Below are 12266 nucleotides of genomic sequence, written 5' to 3' on the forward strand. Positions count from 1 at the left end.
CTTATTGACGGGAAAGTACAGTCATCAGCTCCTGTCCTGGCACCAGTCATTTCAGAGAAGGGAAAAATCAATGAGGATTAGCCCACATTCACAAGGTCACTAACATTTACTGTCCTACAGGCTGGCCTGCCCGTAACCCTGATAACCATGGAAATCCCAACCAAAATCATCAGTGGCATTTGAAATGCAAATACAGAGCAGGATGAGAGTTGTACTTTTGGTCCCGAGCGGAGGCCTCTTCCTGACTGCCTCGGGCTGGAGGATTAAACCTGGTAATAATTACAAAGGTGTCTGGGACACATTCACTGCGAGCCAAATGCAAAGCATGACACCCGAGCGGTCAGGAGGCCTGGCACGTTCCATGGCAAAAAGGGTCCTATCCAGTCCCAGCATGCACCTAACCAGCATTATGAGCCAAGCTGCCAAACTCAGCGGCAAGAAACGCCCCACCGATCATCCAGGCTCTGTTCAGAGACGCCATGAATAGTCCTTGTAAAACTGTGTATCAAATTCCCCCGCTACGCCCATTGTACGTGGCCAGACGTCATTACCTTCATGAAGAAGGCACACGTGACATGGCCCAGCATTGCAACCGGCCCGAGAAATACCTGTAGCGAGGGTGTTGGTTTGTGTGGCTTACTTCAGCGACAGGGCACGTCAGCTCAGCTGGACAGAACGGGAGTCTGGGGCATCCTGCTGCCTGAGCTGCACCAACAGGGCAAAGCTATCGGCGAGACTTCAACACAAGCCTCTAACACAGGTTTGGAAGAGAGCGCTTCAGCCTGCTGAAAACCTGCCAGTGAGGTCTCCAGGGAATGACAGGCAAGCTAATGAACACAGTTTCAGGTTGCCAAGGAACAAAAGACAATGGCTGTGCCTTCCCCACGGGAACGGGAGAGACAAAACAACAGTAGCCACTTGATTAAAAATTGAGCGATGATTAAATCATAAGTCTTGACCGTTCAGAGCGTGGCCACAGGGCGAGCAGGGATGAACCTTCTCTCCAGGACCGCTAATCTACCGCTGTAATTACTGCTCCTTTTATCCGTTCTGTATTCATCGCCCGGACCGACTGAAGGGCAGTGGGCGTCGCAGGCAAATCCCTGACAAATGAACTGAAGCCACGCAGTCAATCTAATGAAATCACATTCATCCCCAACAGCCCCAGACTGGGCCGGGCGTAATTAAGAGCTTGGGGCACAGACGGTCTCCTGAGAGCGCGCGAAAAGGAAAAGGGGGGGGGGGGGGGGGGGGGGGGGGCTATTAGGGTACATTAACCCATACCAGCAGCATCTGGCATTGATTACAGACCCTCTGACCTGTCTGCAGTTCACCTCCATAAAGGAAGGAGGAGGGGGGTTGTGGTAGGCCATCCTTCACCCGAGCAGGGTCATCGTGGCCGGTCATCGGGGGCAGAGCGTGTAATTGCTCGGAGCGAGGCCGGGAGATGAAAGGAGCGTTTTTGGCGGCCCCGGGCCCCGTTGACGACATGGGTGTTCACCTCTGCGGTAGGTTGAGAGCAGCTGCCTGCTGACCGACCGGAGCAGTAAGACCCACCAATTTGAGGATAAGTGTTTTTGTTTGGAAATTTGGCTTGTGGTTGGAAAGGCTCGGTTACAGACGATTACGTCATGTCCAGGTCATGTCTGCCGGGCAGGAACCCCAGGTAGAAACCGGTGTCACCAGCGCAGCCTGGGCAGCTGGGAAGCTCCACAGGTTTGGGCCGGTTTCGCATTTCTTTAGTAAAGTCTAAAGGCATGCGCTTTCAAACAAAAAAAGGTTTCAAAGGCCAGCGTACTTTTCTTAAATCTAATTTACTATTCTGCAAGATTTGGAACCAGCCAATTTCAAGCACTGTCCTGAAGCCACTGAAGTAAAGAGTTGACCACAAGAAGTCCACCTTGTTTTTCCACCACCTAACAGGTATCCAGAGAAAGCTGGATTGAATGCGAGCAGAAGAAACATTCCAACTGGAATCAATAGGGCGGCAGCCAAACTCCCACCCGGACATCTAGGACTAGGAGCTCCACGGAACATCAGTGTTAACTAAACACAACCTGAGTACAGCATGACAAATTATAATGTCAGTAAGCTGTTTACATTAAAGTTCATCCCGAGAACCTTCCAGAACATTTCCAAGCAGCCTCCGTCATGACTTATCACGAACTCTGAGCAAATATCTCTGGTTCAAGTACGGCTGAAAGAACAGAGAGGGGTAAACTGAGCAGTCCTGAGGGTGCGTACAGACAGGGTGAAAGGCTGAGGCACAGTTTACCACACACCACCTACATCACCGCCATGGTGCTTCAACAGGCTAGGAAACCATCATGACGCTTCAATTTGTGAATGCGGAAGTGTTGTTAGTAGTTTTTCCATTGTTTCCTACATTTAGTCGCAATTTAGTTTGTGATGTTTTGGGCATCATTTTGTCAGGAAAAAATTGTGTAATAATGTGCATCCTGTTGGGGCCAAGTTGCAGCCAAGTTGATTGCTGAGTTGAGTTTAATCAACAGGGAAACCACGTGGGGACAGGGAAGCCCTTCATAAACAAGAGGCCCTCAGGAGAGAGCAGATAAAATCCAGCATTTTACAATTAATCTTGTGACTACAGTACTCTCAATTCCTCCATTGTGCCATTTTAATCACTTCCTTGATTAAAAAGAAATACAATCGATATGCAACACACACACACACACACACACACACACACACACACACACACTAGTATAGCGTCTGACAAAAAGAAACATTTGAAAAAGAACACACGTACGTACGCACGCACGCACGCACGGTTTGACAGCACACGGTTACAGCCAGGCCTGTAGCAAAGGAGGGAAAACAGCGAATAAAACAAACGAATGGACAGACTAATTTAGCGCAACCTGAACATGCCAGTCCATAGGACCCACGTTATTTATTCCCTGGGCTAATGGAGCTGAAATTGTACTTGGGGCTTTATAGGCACATACTGAATGAGAAGGATGATTTGTGGCTTGCGGCTATTAAGGCCATGCCTTCAGTCTCCCGCTCCCTCCCCCACGCATCGCTCAGGCAGGCGGGCACGGCGAGGCCATCCCTGGGGTTCTTCAGCTTTCTCCTAAAATAAGCAGGCATGCAGCGGTGGAGTGGAGACGGCTCTATGGTACTGTGCCAGGCTACAGTGACGGGGGGGGGAGGGGAGCGGGGTCGAGGAATAAGCAAGCAGACGGCGGAGAGGTCGATAGGCCGTTATCAGACGGTCGCGGCGGTATCGTTAACGCGCTAACGGAGCCGCGCACCCTCCGGGACCACCCTCGGCCCCGCGCTCCAGCTCACGCTCCGTTAGGCTCGTCAGATCTCGCTGGACAGGATCGGAGTCAGGAGGATCAGCTGAGTGGGGAGTCAATCTCGGTTAAAGATTGATGAGCAGCCTTTATTGCGCAAGGAGTTGCAAAACACCGTAAACAACCATGCAATATTTATCTCTGAGTAACTGTTTTCACTAGCAACAATCCAACATCACCTCCTTTTAAGCTTGTGCAATATGAGAGGATTCCAGGTAAGACTGTTGCACACATGCAACAGTAACCCATGAAAAGCTGAAACTGACTCAGCACATACCTTGTCGCCCATACAAATTTTCCTAGTTTTCAAAACCCCCGCACACATACACCTGCCTCCCAAATATTTTTCTTTGAGACTTGGGAGGATAAAATAAAAATAAAAAACAATTCCCCAGCATTGAGAAGAATATGCCCGAGACAGAGTCTCAGGTTGTGATGCAGCTAGCTGAAAATGGGGCGTTCTGGGTGTGTGGTCCCCCTACAGACAGCCCCAGACACAGACACACACAGCCGCTCTCATTAGAAACATTCAGAGCTTCCAGTTCCACATTAAGTGCGATTCAGGCAAAAAGGGTTAAAGATCATTAATTGCTTTTAGAACAGTCATTGACTGTTCAGTCACTGAGTTGGCAGTCATTGAGAGCGGTGCTGTTAAAAAGTTGGGAACATTTACTGCAAATGGTTCCCATGGTTATGGAATTATTTTTAAATGGCTCTCAGGATTATCATATCCAGGCTGATGCATGGGAATCCATCAAAAAGCCATTCGTCTTTTCTTCCAAGAAGAGGGAAGGGGTCAGTAAATATGCGTACACTGAATAATTCTCTCAGACAGTGCAGTCTCCCGCTGTGTGTGCGTGCGCGTGTACTCTATATGGGTGGCAGTGTGCTCCACGTGCGCGCGTGTGTGTGTACACCCGTACGTGTCGGTGTGCACGTGCAGGAGTGTGTGTAAATGCCGTTTAGGGGCATTCGCACAGAGCCGTGCTTGTGAAAGTCCGGAGAAAGGCCTGCTTGTGTGCGGCAGACCGCCCGCTCCGCAGGTACCGCACATCACCACACACACGCTCTTCTGTGTGAGCCGGGAGGGACGCTGGCCCAGCCTGGCACAGCCTGGCACAGCCGCCCCACACCCGCCGTACCGCCCACGCTTCCAAACGGGAAGCACTTTCTCATATGGTACATGCCCAAAAGCAACTGGATGTGTCGGGGCTCAGGGGGGCAGGGGGTACAGACCAGTGCAGTCTCAGTCCTACAGAGAAAGGCAGGTATGTCGGGTCAACTGTCGCGGTTTCCAAAAATGAAAGGAGAAAAATGCATCTGAACAATTCGCCCCCATATTCCATGAAACATTCATCATGACTAGAAGACTTCTGAAGGGAATACTCTACTCCCGAGGGCTTCACAGGCCTGCCTGCACTCCACAGCTATGCGTCTCCTTGTAAAACCGCACACCCCCCCCCCCCCCCCCAAATCACGAAGCAAAGCCCCTGGCCTTGGCTCTGGACATGCGCTGGGAGGCTCGTCACTAGACCACCGCGGTCACAGCGCACAGAAACGAACAGCCCCAGACCTGTCCGAGGGGGGGCAGGGTGTTCAACAGAGGGGTACAATATTCTAATCACAATGCTGAGCCTCTTCTGAAACACAAAATTGGACCAGTGGAAAGTGCCAGAGGCCCCCAGACTAATTATACCTTTGACAAAGCTACAGCTTTTATTAAGAGCGACGCATGACACTCTTTCATGCCCACCCCTCGCCCTCCCCTCTCTCGGAACAGGGACTCTACAAGCTACCCATTAGCGTCATCGTCACAGTCTAAACCACAAGAACAAAGGAAATGGCCCAGTTCTAAGTATTCATGGGATTTTTGCTTTGAAGTGCATGTGTCAGAGATGAAACGCTCGTCTACTGACAAACTTCCTGTTTCCCCAATCGGGCCGTGTTTATTCACGCAATACTATAAAGGACCTTTACGTTTGCAAAAAAAAGCGGGTCAGCAAAAACGATAGCATCTCTGCTGAATAAGGGTTTGTCTGCCTGAACGCTTTGGGTCCTTTAAGAGGACAGAGTAGATGTACTCAAGAAGAGGCAAAGAACCAGAACGCTACAGCCTACCAATGTAAAAACAAATGAAGAGCTTTAGCGTTGAGCTGTCCGTCAGGAGGGGAAGGATAACTCAGAGCCCAGATTGAATCAATGTCATCCCAGCACCGTAGGGCACACTGGCCTCAACTGCCTCCAAGTATCTCCAGCCTATAATTAGGAAGGTAGCACTTATGAGTTCAATATGCAAAGGAGGTTCAGAAGAGTCGCAGCGAAATGACAGCCATTTTTAGCGGGAGACTATTTCAATCAAGAGTAAAAGTTTGACGCAGTCGTTCACAGAAAACACATTACAGATGGTGCTGAGAGGAGCAGCTGGGATGCACGGAGCACACCCGGTGTGGAAATCTCAGCGCACGCCCGAACACTGCGTGAGCCGCACAATACGGACTGTTCCAGCAAGCCTGTCCTTCCTCCTGATGACATCACAGCCAGACCGTGTCGGGCCTTGGAAGCGGATTGGACCGCTCGTCTGTCCGTCAGAGCACGGCCCGCCCCTGAGCACCTCCCGCCGCCGCAGCTGCCACCCGCCCCGACGTCACTCCCGCTCGGATTCCCCGCGTCTGCTGCAGAGGCAGAGCTTTGTGTGGTTTTCTGAGGTGACGTGAAGCCCGGGGGGTTGGAGCAGCCATCTCACGCGGGCTGGGTTGGGGGCCGGTTGTTTGCACGCGAGTTCTCCCGGGACAATGCCTCGTTAAAAAAAAAAAAAACCTTCAGCCGCGGCGAACGTTCCCGCCCGCTCGGCACTTCAATCACACACCTGGCGGTAACGGGCTGGTTACACAGCTGTGGAATTCCGCTCCGGACCGACTCGGAGGGCCCGACGGCGCGACCCAGCGCAGAGCCGTGATCAAAGCGCTGGAGCAGCGCGCACACGTGCGCCGGCCCGGGGCACACCATGGAAGCATTAGCGCTGCAGCTAACAAACCCGAGACGGAGGCAGGATTCCAGGAAACGCAGAGCCGCGCTTTATTACCCCGACAGCGCCAGCGCAGCAGCTGTGCCGGAGCGTGTGGCACGGGACTCCTGCGCAAGGTGAGGGGCGCCAGTCAGAAGGCTTTTAAGCAGAGGCCGCGTCAGCATCGGCTCTGGCAGCCGTGAATCACGCCGTGCGGCCCGGGGATAATGAGATGTGCTGCCTGGAGCGCGTCCAGAACCTCAGGGGAGGGACGGGGGGGGGGGGGGGATACCCTCCCCACCTCAGGCCCGGGTTCAAACCCTGCTGCGCTCCGACCCACTCATCAATCCACTCTGCTCATCAGCAAAATCGCAGGAGCTCACCCGTTACACCGGGCCTGCGCTGGGTCTCCGCACAGAGAGCCTGCGTCTGTGGCTCTCGCCGCCTCATTGCTCCGTTTTCATTTCCTTAATGGGGAATTTCTGCGAGAGCGCGGCTCAGGGTGAAAAAACGCCACAGCACACCGGCCCATCAGCAGCGCCGCCCTCCAGCACAAACACGGTCACGTGACCGAGTGCGGCAGGGTCACCCACAAATCTGAGCGCAAAGTCAGCAGCAAACATCAGAAACGGCACATTCAGGTACTGCTGGGGGCCATCGACCCGTTGGTAAATGAAAGTGCGTTAAAAACCTTTTGAGCTGAGAAAGATATCCCCCCCCTTCTTCATGGTGGGCGTGCGGTGGGATTGACTCAGATTAACCCACCCGGCGGATACACTGCGGTAACTGTTGTCATACCAACTCTTCAGATACAGAACACTGCTGTACTTGGAAAGGTAGACTGCTACAATGACAGAGAGGGAAAGGCTTTGGCGCAAAATATTCACATGAACTGAGGCAGCGAGAGTGCAGGGTCTGCTCTCAGCTCACAGACCGCAAACTGCACTGCCGTACTGAGGAAGAATACCTACGCACTACTGAGGCTGAAATGAACACCCGCAGGGACATGCATTAAACCTCGGGTTTGATGCACAGCAGCACGTGGTCCTGAGAGCAGAGAGAGTGCTGGGACAGGCCCTCGCTCTCCACAGCCACAGAGGGCCCGCCCATCAGCCACTTCACACCTCCCGCCTCGGCCTTGCTGTGAAAAATCACTCTCGCAAAAGATTAATATTACTCAAGGGTCAAGACAAAGATTACAGTGAAGTTACTCATCTCTAAAAGAAAATGAGTTAAACTAAGGCAGCATCTCATCATGCAGGACCATTACTGTCTTTGTGAATAATATCAACTGGAGTGGTCATCTGCTGCCAATTGTCTCCTGTATGCTACATTCTGCATTAAAAGAACATGCAATCTTGGCATCTTGCACAGCCTCCAATTCCCCAGTCCAATTCACACCTGAACAGCCTTCGCTTTGTGATTATGTTCAACCGACAATTGCAAAAATCACAGCCCCATTTCATCGACAGGTGACATTCGATCAACAGCCTGCCTTTCCTCAGGAGATCCTAAGCGCTGAGCCAGGCAGTCACATGGGAGGCCACTGTTCACGTATCAATGGCCACGCTGAGGAGCACAGGCAGGGGGGCAGCAACATCTGGCACCCGCCTGGAACACAAGATGGTGCCCTCAAGAAGGAAGTGCGCATGAGCCTGTCTCAGCGTCACCAAACGCCCACTTACCGTCACTGTCTCACCCTGAATGGGGACAGGGCACTGATAGGACCATCACGCTCCAAACTGCCACTGTCCTTTGGCTGGGCCTCGCCGCACTACAGGGGCCCTGGCTCATCCTGCTCTGCGTTAGCCAATCACACCTCAGGGCTGCCAAGGATTCGGAAACCGCTTTCCATTCCAGCAGAAGGGAGCTGGGCGATCGCATACGGCTCCCTCGCTCGGAATGCATGGACCCCTGTCCTAGGTGGGCGCAGCCAAGGAACAGTCCCCATGACTTGCTAACCCATTATAGACTAAGGCAGCCAAGAGAAAAGCCATAGAAAGCCTTGGAAACACAATGCATTTTAATGGTCATGTGCCTTGAAAAACAGTCATATGACCAAAAACAACGCTGGCGTCGCATCCGTCTGTTAAGGGAGATGTAACACGCATCCGCCCATAAGGGGTTAAGAATAGCAAATATCTTTGGTTTGGAAAAATGTATATAAACTTTGAGTGAACAAGCGTTTGGCGTGAGACATGGCATACACAGCCAGAGTTATCATAACACAAACCCGTAAGATCAACAGGAGGCAGACGTCAAGATAAATATTTGACTGTACATCCACTTGAAGCTCCCCCCCAGCACAGCATCACCGGAAGTAGCTCTCCCGTGTGCGTAATTCTGCAAACTGCACGACAGGAGCACGCAGATGTCATGAATTCCACAGTGAAGCCACTTGACTGTGAACGGAAGGAGTTGAGCATCAAGCTGAAGACGTTCGTACGGGAAGGGGGAGCGGAAACAATCGTCCAGTAAACGGGATCCTTCAACTTCTGCTTTCAGTACATGTGCCATGACCACAGCAGCACAAGGGCCTTCCATGGGAAGCGTTTCAGTCGCTGCACACCCACCCTCACACCCAAGGACAGACTCTACGAAGGAAAGCTCAATTATTCATGCGTTTGTCCTCAATTACAAATGAAGGAATGGTAGACGGTCTCGACCCGACGTGCTGTCCCTGAGAACGGTCTGCTACATCGCACCCCGATTAGCATGCGTCTTCCTTTTCCTCATAAACATTTGTATTCGTCAGCTCAAAGCCCCCGTACAAATGTGCAGATTGGGTATCTGATCAGCCACCCTCCCCCTCCCCCCCATCTGTTGATGGGATGATCTGGTCCCAGCGCACACAACAGGCTGCAGCGTCCAAACGATGTGGGCCTGAAAGGTGGGGCAGAGAGCCAGAGGGGAGAGGGGTCAACAGCCCGTCAGGGGGAGGAGGCGGCCTTGTCCAAAAGCTGGAAGTGCGTGCCATGTCCCCTTTCCTCCAACACAACAAGAGACTACACAAAAGCCACTGTTTGACAGCTGAAAAAACGCAGGGCTGCAGGACAATTAAAGCGTTATGTAAGCAGTCAGGGAGAGACATTTTGGTCCATTTGGGCTTAATTGCTTGTTTGGTAATGGGAGTACGGGATGGGGGGGGGGTTTAGCTTTTGTAACGGACATGCATTTAATGCAAACACAGCCGACCAGCTCTCTGCCCTCACAAATAAAGAGAGGTTCTGAGATTGTTTGAACAACGGTGCTGACTGGAAGGGCCTGCCACAAAGCAAATACACACTTGCCCTGATGTGTTCAGCATTAGAGCGTGTTCACGGGAGCTTGAATTATAAGCGAAAAGGTCATTTTAATCATACGCCAAACGGCACACACGGGTAAAGCCGCTCGTTTTCGCTGTGCAGACCTCCTTATATTCGCCTGCCAACGGCGAGGGCAGCTGGGGAAACACTTCCTGCACGTCACCACGGTAACGGGCACGTTTTCCCGCCACCGCTTCCGTTCAGGTTGACTCTGACGGGGGAGCTCACAGGGGACGTGCTAGCATGAACGGCACTGCATTAGAAACGCCTTTCTTCAGTCCTCTCATCAAGAACACCTCTGGCGTGGCTGTCCAACCGCGATTGAGAACTGGGTGGAGGACAGTCTCTCACAAAGCAAACCTTCCTTCTTCAGCACTCAAACAAAGGCGACCCGTCCCTTAGCTTTACCACCCGGCTTCCTGAGAGAACAGACCCACACAATGGGAGAAACCCCCTGGTACTCACATGGCCGTGGTTGATGAAGCCGTGTTTTCTGGCGATGCGGTCAGCCTCCTCCGCTCCCCCCGTTACGTGGACGGCCCAGGTGTTGGTGTAGACCTGCAGTCCCTTAGGCGGGATGGCCTCGGAGGTCAGGTTCAGTAGCAGGGTCCAGAGCAGCAGGGTCCAGAGCAGAGGAGGAGAGGCCAGCCGGAGATCCATGGAGAGGCGCGGGGGGGGGGGGGCAGGGGCGAGCCGGCCGTTCCTGGGGCGATGGGTAGAGCTACCTTGCTGGAGAGTCAGGCTGCTCTGGGCACATGTAAGCCTGCGGTCAGTGGAGACCGGGAGAGATCAGTGCAATGCTGGGCTCACCTGGGAGAGAGAGGAGAGTGCACAGGTAAAGGCTACTGATGAGCAGAGACCGACATAAACAAAGCAAAACAAGGCCTGTCTTCAGTCCCCAGACCCATCGGATTATGCAGGCTCTACTCATTCCACAGCAATATGGGTTGTAGCCCAATTTACATTATTGCCTATGGCTAAATGTATCAATATTTAGAACATCTCGTGTAGGAAATGCACACACTGGAGTTTCAGTACGAGTTTACAACTATAACACGGATATACTGATGTCCACAATACATTTCTGAGACAGGTTTTTTTATTTTATTTATTGATCTTAAGAATCTAATGCCCTTCCAGTCCTAGACATCCCCTTACTTTTATGCTAATTTCAGAACTTTCAAAAGTACAATCTTGCATGAGATAACTAATCTTGCTAATGAAATGGTAAGAGTCCCAACCCTGAAGTAAAAATCAAAGAGACTGCTCTACATTTTAGATTGAAAATGCTGGGCAGACATTTCATAACAGCTTGAGAGTCCTGCCTTTCCAAGAGCCTGAGCACTGACAACAAACCCAGGGCCATTTAAATATTCAATCCCTCAACACAAACCCCTTCTGCCTTTTTCCAACAAGCGAGGCTTGCAGTTGTCCCTTGTCATACATTATAAAAAGGCTTTGCATCACATCCGCTCAACACTTCCTGAAGCAGGCACTGACAATCGGCACCGACGCCAGAGGAGGAAAAACTACACTGTAGAACAATAAAAAAAACAAAAAAACAAAGTACAGATTGTTTCGTCAATGAGACGGCCCAATTAATACGTGTTCAGCTTGTGGCAGCTCTGTCATCTACAGAATTCATTTGCCGTGAGCCGAACAAATGCATCCTTGATTACAAAGCCGATAATGCACGAGACAACAGATTATTCAACTGTAAAACACTATTAAAAGATTCCCATCTTGGAGTGCAGATTTCTGTAGTGAGTAAGCAATGAACGTGTTTGCTGATAAAATGACAACTGAAATGGAAAAGATCTCAATCAAAACAAAAACTGTAAATGCAGAAGTGTGATACGCATAATGGTGACCGGAGGGGGGGGTGCTCAGTGGGTCTATCCTCCTCTTCACACATGGGAGGCAGACCAGATGAAAGTGTGTGTGTGTGTGTGTGTGTGTGTGTGTGTGTGTGCGCGCGCGTGTGAAAGCATTGTTGAGTTTACAGTGAACTCTCATGGATTAATGAGGGCGTCTCCAGGGCTCACAGTAGTAACATCAGGAAGCCTCTTCCTCTCCCAGAGGAATGGCATGACAAAAAGGGCCCACAGCAGAACATCTTCCTGTGTGGAGACATGAAAGGCACAAACGCCTAACCAAGTGCCATCGTAGAAATCCCACAAATGTGTGACTTCTCTGAGATGGGGAGAGCATGAAAGTCTCAAACAATCCAGATAGTCTGTAGTCCACCACCATTACAAGGTTATGAAACTGATGCACCAAAGGCCAGGGAAATACTAATCGGCTAAATTCTCAGGTTTATTTATTTTTTTGGCCTTGGATCAATGTAGTCAAATCAACAAACCAAAAAAAAAAAAACACTTGACTGGTCAAACATGTGGCACATTCTCCACTGAAACTCGATATCAGTGTTAATAACCTGTTCCCCAACAGGAATTCAGAGTTAATTCAAGGGAGAGAGGAGAGGAGAAAATTTCAGCTTGCGATTTCTTCGAAGACTGAAACCGCTCAAATGAGAACAGTTAGCAGAGCCCCGGGGACGCCCCCCTCTGCCCACACGGCACCCTAGAGGCTACGCAGACTAAAAGCCGCAAATAGCCTACGCAAACACTCTGG

At 51.2% G+C, this 12266-nt stretch overlaps 1 protein-coding gene across 6 annotated transcripts in view; it reads right to left on the bottom strand.

The window, feature by feature from the left end:
* The window catches only part of furina (furin (paired basic amino acid cleaving enzyme) a), a 96864-nt gene that overhangs the window by 78256 nt on the left and 6342 nt on the right, over window positions 1-12266 (bottom strand). For all 6 annotated transcript variants that reach the window (XM_061244394.1, XM_061244393.1, XM_061244396.1 and 3 more), the window contains exon 2: window positions 10098-10442. In XM_061244394.1, the coding sequence (XP_061100378.1) occupies window positions 10098-10292 (195 nt within the window). In that variant the 5' untranslated portion in view covers window positions 10293-10442. The remainder of the gene's footprint in view (window positions 1-10097; window positions 10443-12266) is intronic.

Source organism: Conger conger, chromosome 6, assembly GCF_963514075.1.
Source record: "Conger conger chromosome 6, fConCon1.1, whole genome shotgun sequence".
NCBI classification, from domain to species: domain Eukaryota; kingdom Metazoa; phylum Chordata; class Actinopteri; order Anguilliformes; family Congridae; genus Conger; species Conger conger.